The sequence below is a fragment of the Bos javanicus genome, chromosome 6, assembly GCF_032452875.1.
Source record: "Bos javanicus breed banteng chromosome 6, ARS-OSU_banteng_1.0, whole genome shotgun sequence".
Taxonomy (NCBI): domain Eukaryota; kingdom Metazoa; phylum Chordata; class Mammalia; order Artiodactyla; family Bovidae; genus Bos; species Bos javanicus.
Window position 1 is genome coordinate 5,788,311 of NC_083873.1, and position 26,297 is coordinate 5,814,607.

At 42.5% G+C, this 26,297-nt stretch overlaps 1 protein-coding gene across 1 annotated transcript in view; it reads left to right on the forward strand.

Annotated features, from left to right (window-relative positions):
* Window positions 1–26,297, forward strand: part of LOC133249214 (rho GTPase-activating protein 20-like) — a 43,583-nt gene that overhangs the window by 11,552 nt on the left and 5,734 nt on the right. Inside the window, exons 2-8 of the mRNA XM_061419290.1 lie at window positions 7,112–7,287; window positions 9,050–9,211; window positions 13,817–13,926; window positions 14,447–14,627; window positions 15,813–15,951; window positions 21,437–21,612; window positions 23,376–23,537. Coding sequence (XP_061275274.1) covers window positions 9,053–9,211; window positions 13,817–13,926; window positions 14,447–14,627; window positions 15,813–15,951; window positions 21,437–21,612; window positions 23,376–23,537 — 927 coding nt within the window. The 5' untranslated portion in view covers window positions 7,112–7,287; window positions 9,050–9,052. The remainder of the gene's footprint in view (window positions 1–7,111; window positions 7,288–9,049; window positions 9,212–13,816; window positions 13,927–14,446; window positions 14,628–15,812; window positions 15,952–21,436; window positions 21,613–23,375; window positions 23,538–26,297) is intronic.

The window sequence follows — 26,297 nt, forward strand, 5'->3', positions numbered from 1 at the left end:
AGGAATTAAATTCAGTGAATCATTTTTGTATGCTTTCATGCCTGGAACTGTGAGAATGGACTGTGTACATGGTATAAAAAGAAGTACTTTGTTCTCTGTATTTCCACTTACTAAGCAAAATGACTCGCTGTATTTATAAGTGTGTTTTCTGTCCTTAGGCAACTAGTCCAGCTGCCGAGAGCCAATGTAATTTTTCCGCAATACCATTTTGGACTTTTTTACAACATTGAGCAACCATCCTCATCCAATCAGATGACAGCTTATAATTTATCAGTGTGTATAACCCCAAGCATGCTTTGTCTGTCTAATTCTGGCAGCTCAGAAAACTTCACCAAACAGGTAACGAGATTTCTCATTTTTATGCCTTGCGGAGCAGAGTCCCCATCTTGAACCTGAAGTCTGTAGTATTAACTCTGATGAACCAGTTTTTAAGTGCACATTTTAATTACACTGCCTTGGAGTGGCAGAGTCCTACTCTGGTTGGGCATGGGAAGGTGTATTATAACTGAGAACAGTTGACTCACTTCCCTTTGCCATCCAAGAGACTAAACGATAGAGAGGTAAGAGTAGGATGATATGATAGAAAAGAACCTGGCTTTGGAATCAGAGAGCCAAGGTTCAACTCTCAGCCTAATCACTGAGGGTGTACAGGCCCCAAACTATGATTTCGTCATTACACAATGATGACACCCAATACATCTGGTCACTGTCTGCACATCTTAGCGGCCTGGGCAATATGAGCACCTGAGGCTCCACACATACTGGCCGCACTCTGCCAGCTGTGGATCATTCAGGAAAATACTTGGCTTCTCTTGTGTCTCTGCCTGAGGATGAGGAAGCTAGTAAAATATTTCAGAACATCCTAAGAGAGCCACAACATGCCTAATAAGATCACAGCTCTTCTCCAAGCTCCCCTGGACAGCAAGTGTGAGGCAAGGGAATGTGGTAAAACAGACAGACATGTTTTCTCTCCAGATGCTTTGTTCCTTCACAAACCCCCCGGCCAACACAGAAACCTCTGCTACCCAAGTTTCAGATATTTCTTCACTGAAGTGAAATTCACAATTGGTGTTGTATTCGATACTTTATAAATTTTAATAATATGAGATATATAATATCTATCTCAAGAAAACTAAAAAAAATTTTCTTAAAAATAAATAAAACTTAATAAGAGAATATACATTTTTGTCCCACATATCCTATGCGGGATACTTAAAAATCATCCTAGTTTTAAGCATGTTAACCATCATTACAAAATTTTAGCTATTAAACCAGGCTTCATATTATAACTTTAGCCCACTGACTAAAAGAATTTTAAAATTTGAGCCCAAACTACTCTTTAAAGTAGGAGTTATGTCTTAGAAAAAGCTGATGTATATATAATATATTTATATATTTTTTAGTCAAGTCTGAATTTTCTCAGATTTCATTTGCATTTTTGGTTAGAGCCAAGATTCATGGATGAAATGTGATTTACTGTTACACCATATGTAGAGTAATACCCCATTTTTTGCCCTCGTGTTACAGATTTCTTTCATACAATTTCTCATGATAGAATAATGTAACTGGCTTTGATGCCAAAGACAGCAAGGCTTCCAGGGGTCAGTGGGAGATCCTAGAGCCCAAAGCACATTCTAAGGGCAGTAATTTCCATCTGCTCCAAGACATGGGAAGTTTCCCACTTGTGAGATCAAAGCAAGGATAAGACTGTTCTGATTTCAAGAAGCAACTAGTACAGCTTTAGGAGACATCACGATTCGTTGAGTTCAGTTCAGTTGCTCAGTCGTGTCCGACTCTTTGTGACCCCAAGGACTACAGTGACCCCAAGTCCTTGGGGTCGAGGACTGCAGTGTGCCAGGCCTCCCTGTCCATCACCAACTCCCAGAGCTTACTCAAACTCATATCCTTTGAATTGGTGATGCCATCCAACCATCTCATCCTCTCTCGTCCCCTTCTCCTCCTGCCTTCAATCTTTCCCAGCATCAGGGTCCTTTCCAATGAGTCAGTTCTTTACATCAGGTGACCAAGACATTGGAGTTTCAGCTTCAGCATCAGTTAGATTGCTGTATTTGGGGTGGCCTTTCTGTATTCTGGCAGCTTGTGGTTCCTCTTTATTGTGGAGGTTCCTCACTGTGGGTGGGGTTGTATGGGTGGCTTGTCAAGGTTTCCTGTTTAGGGAACCTTGCGTCCCTGTTCTGGTGGGTGGAGCTGGACTTCTCTCCAGAGTGCAGTGAAGTGTCCAGTAGTGAGTTTTGAGATGTCTATGGGTTTGGTGTGAATTTGGGCAGCCTGTATATTGAAGCTCAGGGCTATGTTCCTGCGTTGTTGGAGAATTTGCGTTGTATGTCTTGCTCTGGAACTTGTTGGCTCTTGGGTGGTGCTTGGTTTCAGTGTAGGTATGGAGGCTTTTGGATGAGCTCTTGTCCATTAATGTTCCCTGGAGTCAGGAGTTCTCTGGTGTTCTCAGGTTTTGAACTTAAGCCTCCTGTCTCTGGTTTTCCGTCTTATTCTTAGAGTAGCCTCAAGACTTCTCTATCTGTACAGCATCGATGATAAAACATCTAGGTTAATGATGACAAGCTTCTCCACAGTGAGGGAACCCAGAGAGGTTCACCAAGTTAGATGGAGAAGAGAATAAGGAGGAGGGAGATAGAGTTGACCAGGAGAAGAAGAGGGGAATCAAACCGGAAGAGAGCAAGCTAGCCAGTAACCAATTCCCTATGTGCTATCCACAGTTTGGACCCCTCAGAGAGGTTCATGCAGTTACACAGAGAAGAGAAGGAAGAAGGAGACAGAGGTGACCAGGACAAGAAAAGAGGCAATCAAAAGGAGAGAGACTGATCCAGCCAGTAATCAGTTCCCAAAGTGTTCTCCACAGCCTGGAATACACAAAGAGATTCACAGAGTGGGTAGGGAAGAAAAGGGTGAGGGAGGAGATAGAGGCGACCTGGTGGAGAAAAGGAGAGTCAAAAGGGGGAGAGAGCAATCGAGGCAGTGATCAAACTCCCAAGTAGAAATGGGCAGTGAAGATTGGGTTCTTAAATGTACAAAATTGACAACAAATACCAAAAAGCAAACATTAAAAGTCTACAGTAAAGGTTAGAGACTCCCAAATACAGTATTAAAAAAACAAAGTAACAAAAAATGGTAAAATATATATATGAAGTTTGCATTAAAAATAGGGTATTTTTTTGAAAGGTAATAGTAGGTTATAAAAATTAAAATTAAAGAAGCAATAGAGGACATAAAAAAATTTTTTTTAATGATAATAGTAAAAATATATCTAGGAATTTCTCTGGAGTGGTTGTGGGCAGTGTGGGGTTAGTTCAGTTTCAGATAGTTCCGTTATCCAGCTTATACTTCTCAAGATCTATAGGCCCCTTCCATTGTAGTCAGTGCTAACTCCAACGTTTTAATCTGTTGCACCTGTCTTTTCCAGAGCGCTTCCCTCTGTTTATTTTAACTTCTTCTGTTTGCTGGTCTTTTCAGTGTCTAATTTCCGCCCTGAGTCATGGGGGCGAAGGTGGTCACTTATTTAGGCCCACTTACTCAGTGGTACTGTGGTGACGGAGGAGCACTGCAAACAAATATCCCTGGCGTGTGCTCACAGTGTCCTGGCCGCACTGGGTTTGCCCCCGCTCACGGTGTGTGTGCTTTCCCAGTTTACACTGCTCAGGCTCAGGTTGCTCTGCCTGCAACTGTCTGAGGTGGGCCCTGGGTTGCGTGTACTTCCCAGGTCTAAGCCGTTCAGGTTCAGGTTCAGGTTCTCAGGTACTCCACAAAGGCACAGGCTCAGTTGGACCTGCGTTTTGTGCCCTTCCCATGTCCGAGCAGCTCAGGCGACCAGGTGCTTAACGAGCACAGTGACCCCCAGGTGTGGTGTGTCTTATACCTCCCCCATCCCAGCCGCTCAATTTGCTGGTTGGCAGCAGGCCTGCCCGTCTCAGGTGGGCCGTGTGTCTCTTCTGGGGAGCTGATCTCTGGCCGCGACCGTCCCAGCGGATGTCAACCGCCCAGTATCCCAACAAGTCTTGGTTAGCAAATGGGAGCCTGCTTGCAGTTTTGTAGAGGATGCCTCTCTGGGGCTGAGATTGCCCCTTTCAGGCTCTGGCTGCCCCCGCCTGCCTCCCTGTCTCTGGTGGGAGATGGGTCAGTGCACAGCCAGCTAGCTCTGCTCTGGTATTCTCTCAGTCCTCTGCTCTGTGAGTGGGCCAAGAAGTGCCTTAGATTAGGGCTTTTCACAGGATAGTTTTTCTCTCTGTCTGGCTATCCCACAATTTGGGTTGCTATCTCACATTAGCTCCCTCAGATTGCCCTCAGGGCACTCAGGCCTGGCCCTTACCCTAAGCAATGCAGCCCGCACCTTCCTGTTCAGCCCCCCGCTTGCTGGTGGCAATCGTGAGTGTCTGGACTAGTTCCCTGCTGGAAGTTGTTGTTAGGCACGCAATCTGTGGGGTTTCTTTCTTTCTTTCTTTCTTTTTCCTCCCCGTTATGTTACCCTCTGAGATTCCAAAACTCCCCACTGACCTGCCAATGAGAGTGTTTCCTAGTGTTGGGAAACTTCTCCTTTTAAGACTACCGTCCCAGGACAGATCTCTGTCCCTACCTCATTTGTCTCTCTTTTTCTCTTTTATATTTTGTCCCACCGCCTTTCAAAGACAATGGGCTGCCTTTCTGGGTCCCTGATGTCCTCTGCCAGCATTCAGAAATTGTTTTCTGGAATTTGCTCAGCATTCAATGTTCTTTCGATGAATTTGTGGGGAGAAAGTCGTCTTTCTGTTCTATTTCTCCGCCACCTTAGGACCGCCTCTGAGACGTGAACTCTGGATTCTACCTCCACAGCAAGCTCTCTTTCCATTCTGTTTCAGACCTAGGTTGCAAATGGAACTGGACTGAATGCTTATGTGTCTGTTTGTTTTTAAGTCTTTCCTCTTGCAATCATCCCTGCTACCATTCCAGTATTGTCCCATTGACATTTCTTTCTCTGAATAAAATGTCTTCCTAATTTAGCAAGTACTGGGGCCAGAATAGAATTTCTACTTAAAGTATTTGTATTCTTAGAATTGTTATTCTATACCCACAAAGTTACACAATTTCATTTTTTAACATTCAAACCTAATTTGAGCATGAGGAAAAACACTAAGCTAAATCTTGCCAGGATTGTTTAAGAAAGATGAGGTTGTAAAGTTAACCTGTTTCACAGTCCCTGGCAACCCACTCCAGTATTATGATCCAGGAAGTCCCACGGACAGGAGCCTGACAGGCTATAGTCCATGGGGTCGCAAGAGTTGGACACGACTGAACAACTGAGCACCATACTTTTCGTGGCTATAGTATATAGTCTTATTGGTCACAGAGCCCACAAGAACTCTAACACCAACCAATGTACATTACGAAAGCTCCATCTAGGCCTGAAAATAAAAGCGTAGGCCTTAATGTCTATTTTGCTTTCCATCTATGCTTATAGGCTAGCTGGCCATATAGCTTTGTACCAACTGATAGAGTTTTCTTCCTAAGAGTATTCTTATTAAAGCTGAACAATGAAGGAATACATTTGAAATACATGAATACCTGTGGGTAGTTTAGAAATAAAAGAATCAGGTTAAGAGTAGGGAAACCAGGTGCATAAAGCAACTCAACCCATATAAACATGTATCTTTTCACGTTTGTACATATTAATTAGGAGAATCTGTTCCTGGATTTAAGAATGCATTTGCTTTCTTCATTATCTCCTTTTAAAATGATGGTAGTATGACTGTCAGGGCAGGAAGAGCCTAAGGCAAAGTGATGGCATTCCTTCAGGAATGCACACCTTCTGGAGGCTACACAGTCAAATGGAGAATGGGGGTGCGGTCTGCTTAGGGGAGGCGACTGATGTCTAGGCTGCCTTAGGCCTTCTGAAGGAGGGAAATTACCTTTATTAAGGCTGCTATGTGCCATGTCTTGTGCTGGGTAGTACATTATGTTATGTAGTCCAGTCAGGTGTAAGTAGCATCATTTATGTTACATTTGAGCAAACTGACGCTCAAAGACTTTTAGGTAACTCATCCAATTAAGAGGCAGAATAGGAGCCTTCTGGTTCTCTCACCCAGCACCACAAGTGGTTCACTCACTTGAATGGACATGGTGCGGCACTCACTATGTCTCCGAAAGACAAGTGGATGGGCATTTTAAAAGATTTGGTTAAATTCTTCTGTTTATTTTTCTACAACTGGGCTCCTCTAATTGACTTCTTTAGCTGGTTATTTAAGCAGGTTATTTAAGGAAATATTAAGCAGGTTTATTGAGGAAATATCAGGAAAACATTCATAGCTGGACACGAGACACTTTGAACTCAATTCTTCATTGCTGATCACTTTTTTGAAAAACAATCCTTTGACAGGGGCTGTTGGTAGTTAAAATTCATCTTTGGGTTAGCTGAGTAAGGTGTCACACACACAAAAACTGGCCCCCTGTAATCTTACCACATTGTCTGCAATTAATGACTACTTCTCAAGGACCCTGAGGGCAGGAAGTCATCCTTGGAGCTGACTGTGGTGTGTGGCCTCCCAGAGGAGAGGTCGAGAGGCTGACTGATAAGCACTGTCAGGCAGGATATCTCGTGAAAGGCGATTCTTTTCAAGGGAGAAAATTGTGCATGACTGGGTACTCAGAAAGCCAAACAGGTAACTGAACAGAGGACGGAAACTTCCTACAAATGCTGCTTGATTTGAATATTAAATAATGTTGCCTTTCAAATGAGATCTGAACCCAGAATCCACTGATAACACTTAATATTAGGAAACTTGTGTAACTATAGGTTAAGTGTCTCATGCCACAGGGCAAAGGGAATAGAGAGCACTGTCTGGGGAATACTGTCACAGGGAGAATCAACCCTGTGTCTGATCACGCCTCTAGGTTTAACTACTGGTTTGCAGAATATGGGCAAGAAGAACATGTTAACACCACAAGGATGCAATTAGCCTGCTTTAGAATAAGGGGAATGCTATATAACAAATGGTTCAGTTTCTCTCTTTCAGCCTCTGCCATGAACATGCTGCTGAATGTAAATGGTGGAAATCAGGCTAAATAAGCTAAACTACTACTAGTGAAAATCTCTCTTCTACATTAGTTTCAGACAAGAAGACAGTTAGGAAGAGTTCTCTCAAAAACTGGGCCTTTGGCTGTATCTCCAGGACCTGCAAGGAGAACCAACACCCGTCTCTACCACCCACAAAGCCAAAACAGCTCTTTGGAGCGCCTCTTGAGGATGTATGTGATAATGACACCCTGCCCACCCCAATTCTGGTAGGTCTTATTTTGGTTTCTGTAACCTTCCTGAGAAGGGGAGTGCTGAGAGACCAAGTGTTCTCTTCCAAATCTACTCCCAAATGAAGAAGTCTGGCTTTGTCCGATAAGATTCATAACATTACTTCAAAGAATAAGATCTGATTTAGGTACTGCAGAGTCAGAAGGCAAGTACAAGATGAAAAGATACTCTCCTCCATTCCGCTGATTTCAACAAAGACCCATCTATACCAGCTCAGACCAGTTAACATGGACCCTGTAAGTTAAGGCAGTTAGAGAAGGCGAGGTTGAGGAAAAGAGTGAGAGCAGTCCTTTACAGATCACCTTTATGAGGTGAGAAGGGGCAGCAGTCAGATTAGTGAGCTGCTGCCCTTACCCAAGAAAAGAGGAAGTATACAGAGGCACGTATGTGGAAAGCTCCTGTCTTAAGGGGGCCTGTTCTTCTGCAAGGTTGTTCAGAGTAGTTATCTCTTAAACAGCTGCGGCAAGGAATTCTGGAGATCAGCCAGAGGCTGGGACAGGCTGGGAGCTGGGCAAAATCAACCCAATGTCCATTTTTTCCTTCGGGTGACAGAGTACTTGTTTTGCATAGAATGGTGGGGAGGTCCTGGAGGCGAGTTTTAACTCCAGGCTATTTTGACCGCGTAGCTTTCCTTCAGACTCTGTGTGTAAGAATCTCTGCGAGTCCACCTCATCCTCATATGTCTCCTCGTCTCCTCAAGTCTCCTTCAGCTGAGTCTACTCCCCCTTATGATGCAAAATGTCTCACAGGGATTTGATATGGAACTCAAGTGTTTAAGCAGAAAGTACACATCCTCTGGCAAAGATGAATCATTTGCTCCTGACAGAATGTGTCAAAAGAGAGTCACAGAGTTCGGACTGTGCTATATCAAATTAGTGTACTGAACTGTAAGCTTTAACTCTTGTTCACTGTCCACTGTCTCTCCAAGCACTACACTAGATGCAGGGAACTTTATGGTATATATGAAGAAATTTATCGTACTAGCTACTTGCTAGCTACTACCCCAGACCTCGCGTCTTTCACAGAAAATTTAGAGGGTAGGCATGACTATCATCACCCCCACTTCATCAATGAAAAACAAAAGAGCCTCACCCAAGTATGTGCTATGCCCAAAGTCACACAGTGGATGACTGGCATAACAGATTCCACATTCCTTGAACAACCTCGCTCCAATATCTGTTATCTCTCTAACTCTGCAGACAGCAGAGGACATGAAAATACAGGAAAAGCAACTAGAAAGGCTGATGAGACAGGAATGTCATCGGAGAAGGAGGAGAGGCGTATTGAGCCTGATTTTGAGGGCAGGGAATACAGGAAACAGGACTGAATGGGGTGGACAGTCCCTGGAAGGGGAAGAAACAAATGGAGCATGAATATGGCAAAAGATTTCCACACTTAGGGAAGAGCATCTATAATAGGCAATAAAGAGAAAGGAGCAGTGAAGGAGGAGAGGGTGAATCTACAAAAGCCTCAAAGCAGAGACGTTTAACACAGTAAATTCACTGAAACAGAAAATCTGATTACCAAGTGTTTACAGTGTTTCAGTGTATGAATGTCAGATCAATTGTTGGGTCGAAAATATTTTTAGAGACACTGAAGAAAAAAATTCAAATTGACTTCGGTGCTGTTCTAGAACTGTACCCTCATATACCACAGCTCTGTCAAAACAGGAGCAAGCTTGTGCTCTGGGCTTCTAGACATGAAATATCCCACAGTTTTCTTTTCTTTCCTTCCCTATAGGATATGCTTTACTTTATCAATCAAAAAGGGCCGTTCACAGAAGGCATCTTCGGAAAATCACCCAGTATAAAATCATGCAGGGCCCTAAAGAAGAAACTAAACTGTGGAGACACAGTGAACTTGAATGAGGAACCAATTCTTGTTATTGCCTCCGTCTTAAAGGTAAGGAAAGTTTGACCATTATCCACGCACGGTAAATCTGAAGGTATATGACTGATCCTTCATTATGAATGCCCAAGAAACCTAATAGGCATAAGAGAGGAAGGAGCTGAAAAGTGAAAAACACTTCACAAAGCCAAAACTGAAGGAAGGTACCGCAGATGTTATAAGCCCCATACATTAGATATTTTCCTTTTTCATTGCACATCTTGACTCCTGAACACTCCATGCAAAGGAATAACAAGATATTTCAAAATACCCACTTACACATTGAGTGTTTACCAAAACAAGCTTCCTGCTTTGGATCACTTCCTCATCACCTTCCTAATGAAGGCCACATTTCCAAAATAAAATTCATATGAAGCTTTTGGAAACATAACAGAAGTAACTTCCCAGGTGGCTCAGACTGTAAAGAATCCGCCTTCAATGCAGGAAACCTGGGTTCCATCCCTGGGTTCCAGGATCCCCTGGAACAGGGACTGGCACACGACTCCAGTACGGTTGCCTGGAGAATCCCATGGACAGTGGAGTCTGGCAGGCTATAGTCCATGAGGTGGCACAGAATTGGACACGGCTGAAGCAACTTAGCATGGATGCAGGACAGATGTTTACTCACTATGGTAAACTCACGTGTTTAGTGTGTGTGTTTCTGTTTCTGTGTGTGTGTGTGTCTGTGTGTGTTAGTAGCCTCCTAACAGCCATCTCTCTGTGATCCCATTGACTGTAGCCCAGCAGACTCCTCTGTCCATGCAATCCTTCAGGCAAGAATACTAGAGTGGGTTGCCATGCCCTTCTCCAGGGGATCTTCCTGCCAGGCATTGAACCTGCATCTCTTGCATCTCCTGCATTGGCAGGCAGGTTTTTTACCACTAGCACCACCTGGGAAGCCCATTTGTCTTACAATGAATCAAAAACGCTTAGTGAGGCCACCAAAATCTCTGATCACTGCATCATGCTTGCTTCCCCTGCGTCTCAATGCCTTTTACTTGTAAATTAGTGTAGGGATAACGCCACCATTTGTTCCTTCTTTTTCCTCCTTTTATCTCCCTTACCATTTTTTTTAAATTTTATTTTTAAACTTTACATAATTGTATTAGTTTTGCCAAATATGAAAATGAATCCATCACAGGTATACATGTGTTCCCCATCCTGAACCCTCCTCCCTCCTCCCTCCCCATACCATCCCTCTGGGTGGTCCCAGTGCACTAGCCCCAAGCATCCAGTATTGTGCATCGAACCTGGACGGACAACTTGTTTCATACATGATATTTTACATGTTTCAATGCCATTATCCCAAATCTTCCCACCCTCTCCCTCTCCCACAAAGTCCATAAGACTGTTCTATACATCAGTGTCTCTTTTGCTGTCCCATACACAGGGTTATTGTTAGCATCTTTGTAAATTCCATATATATGTGTTAGTATAGTGTATTGGTGTTTTTCCTTCTGGCTTACTTCACTCTGTATAATAAGCTCCAGTTTCATCCACCTCATTAGAACTGATTCAAATGTATTCTTTTTAATGGCTGAGTAATACTCCATTGTGTATATGTACCACTGCTTTCTTTATCCATTCATCTGCTGATGGACATCTAGGTTGCTTCCATGTCCTGGCTATTATAAACAGTGCTGCGATGAACATTGGGGTACACGTGTCTCTTTCCTTCTGGTTTCCTCAGTGTGTATGCCCAGCAGTGGGATTGCTGGATCATAAGGCAGTTCTGTTTCCAGTTTTTTAAGGAATCTCCACACTGTTCTCCATAGTGGCTGTACTAGTTTGCATTCCCACCAACAGTGTAAGAGGGTTCCCTTTTCTCCACACCCTCTCCAGCATTTATTATTTGTAGACTTTTGGATGACAGCCATTCTGACTGGTGTGAAATGGTACCTCATAGTGGTCTTGATTTGCATTTCTCTGATAATGAGTGATGTTGAGCATCTTTTCATGTGTTTGTTTGCCATCTGTATGTCTTCTTTGGAGAAATGTCTACTTAGTTCTTTGGTCCATTTTTTGATTGGGTCATTTATTTTTCTGGAGTTGAGCTGTAGGAGTTGCTTCTATATTTTTGAGATTAGTTGTTTGTCAGTTGCTTCATTTGCTATTATTTTCTCCCATTCTGAAGGCTGTCTATTCACCTTGCTGATAGTTTCCTTTGATGTGCAGAAGCATTTAAGGTTAATTAGGTCCCATTTGTTTATTTTTGCTTTTATTTCCAATATTCTGGGAGGTGGGTCATAGAGGATCCTGCTGTGATGTATGTCAGAGACTGATTTGCCTATGTTCTCCTCTAGGAGTTTTAATGGCTTTGTTAACATTTGTAAGTTTAGCCCACCACTCAAGGTTACAGTTACATGGTAACCAGTTTTACTACATGCCTAATCTTATAAATCTTATTTTTAAAGGGAGTGCAACAATCAAAATCTGTTTGGAAGTTTGCAAAATTCAATAGGTTTATACAAAACATAGACTGAGTTTCAAATGATACAGCTAAATCACCCGTGTGTAGTTAAATTTCTACCAGGGCAATAATACAACAGAAAGAAAAAATTAATCAGTCCATCTTGGTACTTGTTAGCAGCTATGAACAAAAATATATTGATGTAGTAATAACTACAGACAGGTTATTAAAATTATCTTAGAAACCAAATAACATATGGTGTTTCCTTGTCCCCTATTAATGTTCGATTGTATGATAATAGAAACAGTGCAGGTATTATTTAGAGTTGACCCCTTGACACTTGACCCATAATAATACACACTAGGTATGCAAATAGCAAGTAGAGTGCTACCCTCTAAAAGGTGCACACTTGGAACTGATTTCACTTTTGAGCAAGTGTTACTAGGCTCTTGCCTGTTTCCATGCTATAAGCACAGACTAGTAAGAGGGTGGCTACTTATGGGTACAGGTCTTTGACAGTCCCAAAGTTTTCTCTTCCTAAAGTTGATTGATCTTGGTGGGGAATCAAACCTTGCAACTTTGGCCTTGAGAATACCATATGTCAAAGCAACCATGGAGTTGGTGTAAATCAGAAATGAATATATAGTCAGAACCACATTGAGTTTGTCATTAAACTGTGTATAAACAGTGGTCCAATAGCAAATACCCACGGAATATTCTGCATGAGTCATGTCCTGGCTTATCCATACTCAGTCTCACCAATCGATTCTACAACACAGGGTTCAGGAGAGAGAAGAGACACACTCCAAGTGCATGTAGTTTGGTACACAAGGCAAAGGCCCTGCTGCACACTCCCAGACTCCCAGAAGCCAAAGCCAGATGACGTGGTTGAATGGCATCACCAAATCCATGGATGTGAATTTGAACAAGACCCAGGTGTTGCTGATGGACAGGAAAGCCTGGTGTGCAGTCCATGGGGTCACAAAGAGTAGGACAGGACTGAATGGCTGAACTCACATGGAGTGCTTCCTCCTTCCAAATGTACTGCGGACACTCCATAAGAAGCATAGTGAAACCCTGATGACCAGCATTGGGTACTCTATACCAATTCCAAGAAAAAGTATGAGAGGACTGAGACTTTGTGCATTATCTTCATACTCTATCCTCAGTACTCAAGAGAGTGCCTGACACAAACAGCAGCTCAATAAGTACTGAAACAAGCGAACACTAACAGGATTGTAATCATGATAGTTGCCTTAGAAACACTGCCTAAAGAAGATACTATTAAGAGAAGTCAGGCTGTATATTAAGACCAGTGGAAGCAAGTTGTGCCTTTGAAACTGGCAAGGCAATGCAATCATTTCCCCTCAGTCTTGCACAACAGGTTACAACTTCATCCATTTTAATAGGCCCCATTCTCCGATATTAAGACTTGGTCATCAATATAAAGTTTGCAGGCCTCCACTTAGGAAGCTGACATTTGCATATTCTATCCCACAGGTGTCAAGTTGCAATGAATCTAATTTTTCAATTTTCTCTTTGGGTGGATATATACAATTCAAAGAGTTGTAAGGGTAACATGTAGTTTACCATTGGGGCTTTAGATTTACTTCTAACACCTGCTGCTTAAAAGTCTGTAGAACTGAACTTTTATATGATTTTTAAAAAAAAAAAAAAAAACATTGAAGCAATTTCGGTACTAGCTTTTTCGCAAAGAGCACACATACTTCAGGTTTTCTCTTAATATGTGTATAAGAGCATGTAGGGGTGTAATTTTGTTTATTTCAGAACTTCTCTTTCTTGAATCACAAGCAAGCATGTGTCTGAAGTAAACAAACAAAATGGGCATGTGCATTTCTTTTCAAGAAACTAATAGGATTTAGGATGAGTTATCACCAGGCCTTGCCAGTTTGTACTAATGTGTTAACATGTACACAGAGATAAGTTCCAGGTGATAGAAGGAGCTTTAGCTGCATTCTCACTACAGCCTAGACTCTGCTTTTATGCTTCTTATTTTAGTTGGGGAAAATCCAACCAGTACTTCTGGGTGTGCAAGGCTGTGGAGAATGACAGCCAAACTCTGTGTGAATCAGTCTGCGTGGCTGTGAAGGAATTGTGGACTGAATTGAATTTTTCCACTAAATATTTTCTTTGCAATTTCTTCATTGAATTTATCCTAAGAATAATACATACTTTTTGATCTATATAAGGATTTTCTTCGAAATATCCAAGGAAGCATATTTTCAGCCAGTCTCTATGATAAATGGCTTGATGTTATTGATCAAGGCGAGGAGGAAGACAAAATAACCGCAACCCAGAGGTAATGATGCCATAATTACTCAACTCTGAGAAAATATAACCAACATACTCTTAGGAATATATTAGCTTATAGTTTACAGCTGTGTCCTCTAAAATAATGATCAGTATCACGGGGTTTCACTTGATCATGCCCATGGAAGCTAGTTTGAAGAGAGATGCATGCCTTACTGGTGACACTGTAATTGGTGTTTTTCTCCTAATCTCATTATCATGGACTGCTTGACCATTTTACACCTTCTGAATACATGAAACTGTTGGAGATGAAATCCACTGGTCTAAATTGAGATGATAAAGAACCAATCCGCCAGTGGTATGATCTTAAATACAAACACATAACTAACCAGAGTAGGTCTTACCTGGTTCAGGAATTAAATTCAGTGAAACATTTTTGTATGCATTCATGCCTGGAACTGTGAGAATGGACTGTGTACATGGTATAAAAAGAAGTACTTTGTTCTCTGTATTTCCACTTACTAAGCAAAATGACTCGCTTTATTTATAAGTGTTTTCTCTGTCCTTAGGCTTCTAGACCAGCTGCCGAGAGCCAATGTAGTTTTTCTGCGATATCTTTTTGCAGTTTTATACAATATTGAGCAACATTCCTCATCCAATCAGATGACAGCTTATAATTTATCAGTGTGTATAACGCCAAGCATGCTTTGTCTGTCTAATTCTGGCAGCTCAGAAAACTTCACCAAACAGGTAATGAGATCTCTCATTTTTATGCCTTGCGGAGCAGAGTCCCCATCTTGAACCTGAAGTCTGTAGTATTAACTCTGATGAACCAGTTTTTAAGTGCACATTTTAATTACACTGCTTTGGAGTGGCAGAGTCCTACTCTGGTTGGGCATGGGAAGGTGTATTATAACTGAGAACAGTTGACTCACTTCCCTTTGCCATCCAAGAGACTAAACGATAGAGAGGTAAGAGTAGGATGATATGATAGAAAAGAACCTGGCTTTGGAATCAGAGAGCCAAGGTTCAACTCTCAGCCTAATCACTGAGGGTGTACAAGCCTCCAAACTATGATTTCATCATTACACAATGATGACACCCAATACATCTGGTCACTTTCGGCACATCTTAGCGGCCTGGGCAATATGAGCACCTGAGGCTCCACACATACTGGCCGCACTCTGCCACCGGTGGGTCATTCAGGAAAATACTTGGCTTCTATTGTGTCTCTGCCTGAGGATGAGGAAGCTAGTAAATATTTCAGAACATCCTAAGAGAGCCACAACATGCCTAATAAGATCACAGCTCTTCTCCAAGCTCCCCGGACAGCAAGTGTGAGGCAAGGGAATGTGGTAAGACAGACAGACATGTTTTCTCTCCAGATGCTTTCTTCCTTCACAAAGCCCCCCGGCCAACACAGAAACCTCTGCTACCCGAGTTTCAGATATTTCTTCACTGAAGTGAAATTCACAATTGGTGTTGTATTTGATACTGTATAAATTTTAATAATATGAGATATAAAAAATCTATCTCAATAAAACTAGAAACAAATTTATTAAAAATAAATAAAACTTAATAAGAGAATATATATTTTTGTCCCAAAAATCCTATGCGGATACTTAATAATCATCCTAGTTTTAAGCATGTTAACCATCATTACAAAATTTTAGCTATTAAAGCAGGGTACATAATAAAACTTTAGCACACTGACTAAAAGAATTTTAAAATTTGAGCCCAAACTACTCTTAAAAGTATCAGTTATGTCTTAGAAAAAGCTGATGTATATATATTTATATATTTTTTAATCAAGTCTGATTTTTTCTCAGATTTCTTTTGCATTTTTGGTTAGAGCCAAGATTCATGGATGAAATGTGATTTACTATTATACCATATGTAGAGTAATACCCCATTTTTTGCCCCTTCGTGTTACAGATTTCTTTCATACAATTTCTCATTGAAAACTGTCTCAAGATATTTGGAGAAGATATCACTTGTCTCTTTGGAGAGACGTCAGTGAGTTCTGATAACAGTGATATCACTGATATTACCGATAACAGTGAGAAGGTTGCAGGTACGTGAATAATGTAACTGGCTTTGATGCCAAAGACAGCAAGGCTGCCAGGGGTCAATGGGAGATCCTAGAGCCCAAAGCACATTCTAAGGGCAGTAATTTCCATCTGCTCCAAGACATGGGAAGATTCCCACTTGTGAGATCAAAGCAAGGATAAGACTGTTCTGATTTCAAGAAGCAACTAGTACAGCTTTAGGAGACATCACGATTCATTGAGTTCAGTTCAGCTGCTCAGTCGTGTCCAACTCTTTGCTACCCCAAGGACTACAGTGACCCCAAGTCCTTGGGGTCGAGGCTGTCCATCACCAACTCCCAAACTCAAACTCACGTCCTTTGAATTGGTGATGCCGTCCAACCATCTCATCCTCTCTCGTCCCCTTGTCCTCCTGCCTTCAATCTTTCCCAGCATCAGGGTCTTTTCCAATGAGTCAGTTCTTCACATCAGGTGACCAAAGCATTGGAGTTTTAGCTTCAGCATCAGTTAGATTGCTGTGTTTGGGGTGGCCTTTCTGTATTCTGGCAGCTTGTGGTTCTTTTTTATTGTGGAGATTCCTCACTCTGTGTGGGATTGTATGAGTGGCTTGTCAAGGTTTCCTGCTTAGGGAAGCCTGCGTCCCTGTTCTGGTGGGTGGAGCTGGACTTCTCTCCAGAGTGCAATGAAGTGTCCAGTAGTGAGTTTTGAGATGTCTATGGGTTTGCTGTGAATTTGGGGAGCCTGTATATTGAAGCTCAGGGCTATGTTCCTGCGTTGTTGGAGAATTTGTGTTGTAAGTCGTGCTCTGGAACTTGTTGGCTCTTGGGTGGTGCTTGGTTTCAGTGTAGGTATGGAGGCTTTTGGATGAGGTCTTGTCCATTAATGTTCCCTGGAGTCAGGAGTTCTCTGGTGTTCTCAGGTTTTGAACTTAAGCCTCCTGTCTCTGGTTTTCCGTCTTATTCTTAGAGTAGCCTCAAGACTTCTCTATCTGTACAGCACCGATGATAAAACATCTAGGTTAATGATGAAAAGCTTCTCCACTGTGAGGGACACCCTGAGAGTTTCACCAAGTTAGATGTTGAAGAGAATAAGGAGGAGGGAGATAGAGTTGACCAGGAGAAGAAGAGGGGGAATCAAAAGGGGAGAGAGCAAGCTAGCCAGTAATCAATTCGCTATGTGCTCTCCACAGTCTGGGCCCCTCAGAGAGGCTCATGCACTTACCCAGAGAAGAGAAGCAAGAAGCAGAGAGAGGTGACCAGGATAAGAAAAGAGGGAATCAAAAGGAGAGAGACAGATCCAGCCAGTAATCAGTTCCCAAAATGTTCTCCATAGCCCGGAATACACAAAGAGATTCACAGAGTGGGTAGGGAAGAAAGGGTGAGGGAGGAGATAGAGGCGACCTGGTGGAGAAAAAGGAGAGTCAAAAGGGAGAGCACAATCAAGGCAGTGATCAAACTCCCAAGTAAAAATGGGTAGTGAAGATTGGGTTCTTAAACGTACAAAATTGACAACAAATACCAAAAAGCAAATATTAAAAGTGTACAGTAAAGGTTAGAGTCTCCCAAATACAGTATTAGAAAAACAAAACAAAGTCACAAAAAATAACAAAACATATATAAGTTTGCAGGTAATAGTAGGTTATAAAAATTAAAATTAAAGAAGTAATAGAGGACTTAAAAATTAAAAAAATATTTTTTTAATGATAATACTAAAAATATATCTAGGAATTTCTCTTCGGTTGTTGTGGGCAGTGTGGGGTTAGTTCAGTTTCAGATAGTTCCGTGATCCAGCTTATAGTTCTCAAGATCTATAGGCTCCTTCCAATGTAGTCAGTGCTAACTACAAGGTTTTAATCTGTTGCACCTGTCTTATCCAGAGCGGTTCCCTCTGTTTATTTTAACTTCTTCTATTTGCTGGTGTCTAATTTCCGCCCTGACTCATGTCACTTATTTAGGCTCCCTTATTCATTGGTGCTGTGGGGACGGAGGAGCACTGCAAACAAATATCCCTGGCATGTGCTCACAGTGTCCTGGCCGCACTGGGTTTGCCCCGCTCACGGTGTGTATCCTTTCCCAGTCTACACTGCTCAGGCTCCAGGTTGCTCTGCCTGCAACTGTCTGAGGCAGGCCCTGGGTTGCGTGCACTTCCCAGGTCTAAGCCGTTCAGGTTCAGGTTCAGGTTCTCAGGTACTCCACAAAGGCACAGACTCAGTCGGACCTGCGTTTTGTGCCCTTCCCATGTCCGAGCAGCTCAGGCGACCAGGTGCTTAGCGACCCCCAGGTGTGTTGTGTCTTATCACCTCCCCCATCCCAGCCGCTTGATTTGCTGGGTGGCAGCAGGCCTGCCTGTCTCAGGTGGGCCGTGTGTCTCTTCTGGGGAGCTGATCTCTGGCTGCGACCGTCCCAGCAGATGTCAACCGCCCAGAATCCCAACAAGTCTTGGTTAGCAAATGGGAGCCTGCTTGCAGTTTTGTAGAGGATGCCTCTCTGGGGCTGAGATTGCCCCTTTCAGGCTCTGGCTGCCCCCGCCTGCCTCCCTGTCTCTGGTGGGAGATGAGTCAGTGCACAGCCAGCTAGCTCTGCTCTGGTATTCTCTCAGTCCTCTGCTCTGTGAGTGGGCCAGGAAGTGCCTTAGATTAGGGCTTTTCACAGGACAGTTTTTTTTTTTTTTTCTCTCTCGCTGGCTATCCCACAATTTGGGTTGCTATCTCACATTAGCTCCCTCAGATTGCCCTCAGGGCACTCAGGCCTGGCCCTTACCCTAAGCAATGCAGCCCGCACCTCCATGTTCAGGCCCCCAGTTTGCTGGTGGCAACTGTGAGTGTCTGGACTAGTTCCCTGCTGGAAGTTGATGTTAGGCATGCAATCTGTGGGGTTTCTTTCTTTCTTTCTTTTTCCTCCCCGTTATGTTACCCTCTGAGATTCCAAAACTCCCCACTGACCTGCCAATGAGAGTGTTTCCTAGTGTTGGGAAACTTCTCCTCTTTTAAGACTACCGTCCCAGGACAGATCTCTGTCCCTACCTCATTTGTCTCTCTTTTTCTCTTTTATATTTTGTCCCACCGCCTTTTAAAGACAATGGGCTGCCTTTCTGGGTGCCTGATGTGCTCTGGCAGCATTCAGAAATTGTTTTGTGGAATTTGCTCAGCATTCAATGTTCTTTTGATGAATTTGTGAGGAGAAAGTCGTCTTTCTGTTCTATTCCTCCACCACCTTAGGACTGCCTCTGAGACGTGAACTCTGGATTCTACCTCCACAGCAAGCTCTCTTTCCATTCTGCTTCAGACCTAGGTTGCAAATGGAACTGGACTGAATGTTTATATGTCTGTTTGTTTTTAAGTCTTTCCTCTTGCAATCATCCCTACTACCATTCCAGTATTGTCCCATTGACATTTCTTTCTCTGAAGAAAATGTCTTACTAATTTAGCAAGTACGGGGGCCAGAATAGAATTTCTACTTAATGTATTTGTATTCCTATAATAGTTATTCTATACCCACAAAGTTACACAATTTCAATTTTTAACATTCAAACCCTAATTTGAGCATGAGGAAAAACACTAACCTAAATCTTGCCAGGATTGTTTAAGAAAGATGAGGTTGTAAAGTTAACCTGTTTCACAGTCCCTGGCAACCCACTCCAGTATTAATATCCAGGAAGACCAACGGACAGGAGCCTGACAGGCTATAGTCCATGGGGTCTCAAGAGGTGGACACGACTGAATAATTGAGCACCATACTTTTCGTGGATATAGTATACAGTTTTATTGGTCACAGAGCCCACAAGAACTCTAACACCAACCAATGTACATTATGAAAGGCCAATCTAGGCCCGAAAATAAAAGCGTAGGCCTTAATGTCTATTTTGCTTTCCATCTATGCTTATAGGCTAGCTGGCCATATAGCTTTGTACCAACTGATAGAGCTTTCTTCCTAAGAGTATTTTTATTAAAGCTGAACAATGAATGAATACATTTAAAATACATGAATACCTGTGGGTAGTTTAGAAATAAAAGAATCAGGTTAAGAGTAGGGAAACCAGGGTGCATAAAGCAACTCAACCCATATAAACATGTATCTTTTCACGTTTGTACATATTAATTAGGAGAATCTGTTCCTGAATTTAAGAATGCATTTGCTTTCTTCATTATCTCCTTTTAAAATGATGGTAGTATGAATGTCAGGGCAGAAATAGCCTAAGGCAAAGTGATGGCATTCCTTCAGGAATGCACACCTTCTGGAGGCTACACAGTCAAATGGAGAATGGGGGTGCGGTCTGCTTAGGGGGAGGCGACTGATGTCTAGGCTGCCTTAGGCCTTCTGAAGGAGGGAAATTACCTTTACTAAGGCTGCTATGTGCCATGTCTTGTGCTGGGTAGTACATTATGTTATGTAGTCCAGTCAGGTGTAAGTAGCCTCATTTATGTTACATTTGAGCAAACTGAGGCTCAAAGAGTTTTAGGTAACTCATCCAATTAAGAGGCAGAATAGGAGCCTTCTGGTTCTCTCACCCAGCACAAGTGGTTCACTCATTTGAATGGACATGGTGACGCACTCACTCTGTCTCCGAAAGACAAGTGAATGGGCATTTTAAAAGATTTGGTTAAATTCTTCTGTTTATTTTTCTACAACTGGGCTCCTCTAATTGACTTCTTTAGCTGGTTATTTAAGGAAATATTAAGCAGGTTTATTGAGGAAATATCAGGAAAACATTCATAGCTGGGCACGAGACACTGAACTCAATTCTTCACTGCTGATCACTCTTTTTTGAAAAATATTCCTTTGACAGGGGCTGTTGGTAGTTAAAATTCATCTTTGGGTTAGCTGAGTAAAGTGTCACACACACAAAAAATGGCCCCCTGTAATCCTACCATATGGTCTGCAATTAATGACTACTTCTCAAGGACCCTGAGGGCAGGAAGTCGTTCTTGGAGCTGACTGAGGTGTGTGGCCTCCCAGAGGAGAGGTCCAGAGGCTGACAAGCACTGTCAGGTAGGATGTCTCGTGAAAGGCGATTCTTTTCAAGGGAGAAAATTGTGCATGACTGGGTACTCAGAAAACCAAACAGGTAACTGAACAGAGGAAGGAAACTTCCTACAAATGCTGCTTGATTTGAATATTAAAGAATTTTGGCCTTTAAAATGAGATCTGAAACCAGAATCCACTGATAATACTCAACATTAGGAAACCTGTATAACTATAGGTTAAGTGCCTCATGACACAGGGCAAAGGGAATAGAGAGCACTGTCTGGGGAATACTGTCACAGGGAGAATCAACCCTGAGTCTGACCACGCCTCTAGGTTTAACTACTGGTTTGCAGAATATGGGCAAGAAGAACATGTTAACACCACAAGGATGCAATTAGCCTGCTTCAGAATGAGGGGAATGCTATGTAACAAATGGTTCGGTTTCTCTCTTTCAGCCTCTGCCATGAACATGCTGCTGAATGTAAGTGGTGGAAATCAGGCTAAATAAGCTAAACTACTACTAGTGAAAATGTCTCTTCTACATTAGTTTCAGACAAGAAGACAGTTAGGAAGAGTTCTCTCAAAAACTGGGCCTTTGGCTGTATCTCCAGGACCTGCAAGGAGAACCAACACCCATGTCTACCACCCACAAAGCCAAAACAGCTCTTTGGAGCTCCTCTTGAGGATGTATGTGATAATGACACCCTGCCCACCCCAATTCTGGTAGGTCTTATTTTGGTTTCTGTAACCTTCCTGAGAAGGGGAGTGCTGAGAGACCAAGTGTTCTCTTCCAAATCTACTCCCAAATGAAGAAGTCTGGCTTTGTCCGATAAGATTCATAACATTACTTCAAAGAATAAGATCTGATTTAGGTACTGCAGAGTCAGAAGGCAAGTACAAGATGAAAAGATACTCTCATCCATTCCGCTGATTTCAACAAAGACCCATCTATACCAGCTCAGACCAGTTAACATGGACCCTGTAAGTTAAGGCAGTTAGAGAAGGCGAGGTTGAGAAAAAGAATGAGAGCAGTCTTTTACAGATCACCTTTATGAGGCAAGAAGGGGCATCAGTCAGATTAGTGAGCTGCTGCCCTTACCCAAGAAAAGAGGAAGTATATAGAGGCACGTATGTGGAAAGCTCCTGTCTTAAGGGGGCCTGTTCTTCTGCAAGGTTGTTCAGAGTAGTTATCTCTTAAACAGCTGCGGCAAGGAATTGTGGAGATCAGCCAGAGGCTGGGACAGGCTGGGAGCTGGGCAAAATCAACCCAATGTCCATTTTTTCCTTCGGGTGACAGAGTGCTTGTTTTGCATAGAATGGTGGGGAGGTCCTGGAGGCGAGTTTTAACTCCAGGCTATTTTGACCGCGTAGCTTTCCTTCAGACTCTGTGTGTAAGAATCTCTGCGAGTCCACCTCATCCTCATATGTCTCCTCGTCTCCTCAAGTCTCCTTCAGCTGAGTCTTCTCCCCCTTATGATGCAAAATGTCTCACACGGATTTGATAGGGAACTCAAGTGTTTAAGCCGAAAGTACGCATCCTCTGGCAAAGATGAATCATTTGCTCCTGACAGAAGGTGTCAAAAGAGAGTCACAGAGTTCGGACTGTGCTATATCAAATTAGTGTACTGAACTGTAAGCATTAACTCTTGTTCACTGTCCACTATCTCTCCAAGCACTACACTAGATGCAGGGAATTTTATGGTATATATGAAGGAATTTATCATACTAGCTACGTGCTAGCTACTACCCCAGACCTTGCATCTTTCACAGAAAATTTAGGAGGTAGCCATGACTATCATCACCCCCACTTCATAAATGATAAACAAAAGAGCCTCACCCAAGTATGTGCTATGCCCAAAGTCACACAGTGGATGACTGGCATAACAGATTCCACATTCCTTGGAAAACCTGGCTCCAATATCTCTTATGTCTCTAAATCTGCAGACAGCAGAGGACATGAAAATACAGGAAAAGGAACTAGAAAGGCTGATGAGACAGGAATGTCATCGGAGAAGGAGGAGAGGCGTATTGAGCCTGATTTTGAGGAGGGAATACAGGAAACAGGACTGAATGGGGTGGACAGTCCCTGGAAGGGGAAGAAACAAATGGAGCATGAATATGGCGAAAAGATTTCCACACTTAGGGAAGACCATGTATAATAGTGAATAAAGAGAAAGGAGCGGTGAACGAAGAGAGTGTGAAATCTACAAAGGCCTCAAAGCAGAGGCGTTTAACACAGTAAATTCACTGAAACGGAAAATCTGATTACACAAGTGTTTACAATGTTTCAGTGTATGAATGTCAAATCGATTGTTGGGTCGAAAATATATTTAGAGACACTGAAGAAAAAATTTCAAATTGACTTCGGTGCTGTTCTTTAACTGTACCCTCATATACCACAGGTCTGTCAAAACAGGAGCAAGCTTGTGCTCTGGGCTTCTAGACATGAAATGTCCCACAGTTTTCTTTTCTTTCCTTCCCTATAGGATATGCTTTACTTTATCAATCAAAAAGGGCCGTTCACAGAAGGCATCTTCAGAAAATCACCCAGTATAAAATCATGCAGAGCCCTAAAGAAGAAACTAAACTGTGGAGACACAGTGAACTTGAATGAGGAACCAATTCTTGTTATTGCCTCCGTCTTAAAGGTAAGGAAAGTTTGACCATTATCCACGCACGGTAAATCTGAAGGTATATGACTGATCCTTCATTATGAATGCCCAAGAAACCTAATAGGCATAAGAGAGGAAGGAGCTGAAAAGTGAAAAACACTTCACAAAGCCAAAACTGAAGGAAGGTACCGCAGATGTTATAAGCCCCATACATTAGATATTTTCCTTTTTCATTGCACATCTTGACTCCTGAACACTCCATGCAAAGGAATAACAAGATATTTCAAAATACCCACTTACACATTGAGTGTTTACCAAAACAAGCTTCCTGCTTTGGATCACTTCCTCATCACCTTCCTAATGAAGGCCACATTTCCAAAATAAAATTCATATGAAGCTTTTGGAAACAGTTAACAGAAGTAACTTCCCAGGTGGCTCAGACAGTAAAGAATCCGCCTTCAATGCAGGAAACCTGGGTTCCATCCCTGGGTTGCCAGGATCCCCTGGAACAGGGACTGGCATACGACTCCAGTATGGTTGCCTGGAGAATCCCATGGACAGTGGAGTCTGGCAGGCTATAGTCCATGAGGTGGCACAGAATTGGACACGGCTGAAGCAACTTAACATGGATGCAGGACAGATGTTTACTCACTATGGTAAACTCGTGTGTTTAGTGTGTGTGTGTGTGTCTGTGTGTGTTAGTCGCCTAGTCGCAGCCGACTCTCTGTGATCCCATTGACTGTAGCCCAGCAGACTCCTCTGTCCATGGAATCTTCCAGGCAAGAATACTAGAGTGGTTTGCCATGCCCTTCTCCAGGGGATCTTCCTGCCAGGGATCGAACCTGCATCTCTTGCATCTCCTGCATTGGCAGGCAGGTTTTTTACCACTAGCACCACCTGGGAAGCCCATTTGTCTTATAATGAATCAAAAAACCCTTAGTGAGGCCACCAAAATCTCTGATCACTTCATCATCCTTGCTTCCCCTGTGTCTCAATGCCTTTTACTTGAAAATTAGTGTAGGGATGATGCCACCATTTGTTCCTTCTTTTTCCTCCTTTTATCTCCCTTACCATCTTTAATGGGCTTTGTTAACATTTGTAAGTTTAACCCACCACCCAAGGTTACAGTTACATGGTAACCAGTTTTACTACATGCCTAATCTTATAAATCTTATTTTTAAAGGGAGTGCAACAATCAAAATCTGTTTGGAATTTTGCAAAATTCAATAGGTTTATACAAAAAATAGACTGAGTTTGAAATGATACAGCTAAATCACCAGTGTGTAGTTAAATTTCTACCAGGGCGATAATACAACAGAAAGAAAAAATTAATCAGTCCATCTTGGTACTTGTTAGCAGCTATGAACAAAAATATATTGATGTAGTAATAACTACAGACAGGTTATTAAAATTATCTTAGAAATCAAATAACATATGGTGTTTCCTTGTCCCCTATTAATGTTTGATTGTATGGTAATACCAACAGTGCAGGTATGATTTAGAGTTGACCCCTTGACACTTGACCCATAATAATACACACTAGATATGCAAACAGCAAGTAGAGTGCTACCCTCTAAAAGGTGCACACTTGGAACTGATTTCACTTTTGAGCAAGTGTTACTAGGCTCTTGCCTGTTTCCATGCTATAAGCACAGACTAGTAAGTGGGTGGCTACTTATGGGTACAGGTCTTTGACAGTCCCAAAGTTTTCTCTTCCTAAAGTTGATTGATCTTGGTGGGGAATCAAACCTTGCAACTTTGGCCTTGAGAATACCATATGTCAAAGCAACCATGGAGTTGGTGTAAATCAGAAATGAATATATAGTCAGAACCACATTGAGTTTGTCATTAAACTGTGTATAAACAGTGGTCCAATAGCAAATACCATGGCATATTCTGCATGAGTCATGTCCTGGCTTAACCATACTCAGTCTCACCAATCGATTCTACAGCACAGGGTTCAGGAGAGAGAAGAGACACACTCCAAGTGCATGTAGTTTGGTACACAAGGCAAAGGCCCTGCTGCACACTCCCAGACTCCCAGAAGCCAAAGGCAGATGACGTGGTTGAATGGCATCACCAACTCCATGGACATGAATTTTAACAAGACCCAGGTGTTGGTGATGGACAGGAAAGCCTGGTGTGCAGTCCATGGGGTCACAAAGAGTAGGACAGGACTGAATGGCTGAACTGAAATGGAGTGTTTCCTCCTTCCAAATGTACTGCGGACACTCCATAAGAAGCATAGTGAAACCCTGATGACCAGCATTGGGTACTGTATACCAATTCCAAGAAAAAGTATGAGAGGACTGAGACTTTGTACATTACCTTCATACTCTATCCTCAGTACTCAAGAGAGTGCCTGACGCAAACAGCAGCTCAATAAGTACTGAAACAAGCGAACACTAACAGGATTACAATCATGATAGTTACCTTAGAAACACTGCCTATAGAAGATACTAGTAAGAGAAGTCAGGCTGTATATTCGGAGAAGGCAATGGCATCCCTCTCCAGTACTTTTGCCTGGAAAATCCCATGGATAGAGGAGCCTAGTAGGCTGTAGTCCATGTGGTCGCTAGAGTTGGACACGACTGAGCGACTTCACTTTCACTTTTCACTTTCATGCATTGAGAAGGAAATGGCAACCCAGTCCAGTGTTCTTGCTTGAAGAATCCCAGGGAAGGGGAAGCCTGGTGGGCTGTCGTCTGTGGGGTCACACAGAGTCGGACACAACTGACACGACTTAGCAGTAGCAGTAGCAGGCTGTATATTAAGACCAGTAGAAGCAAGTTGTGC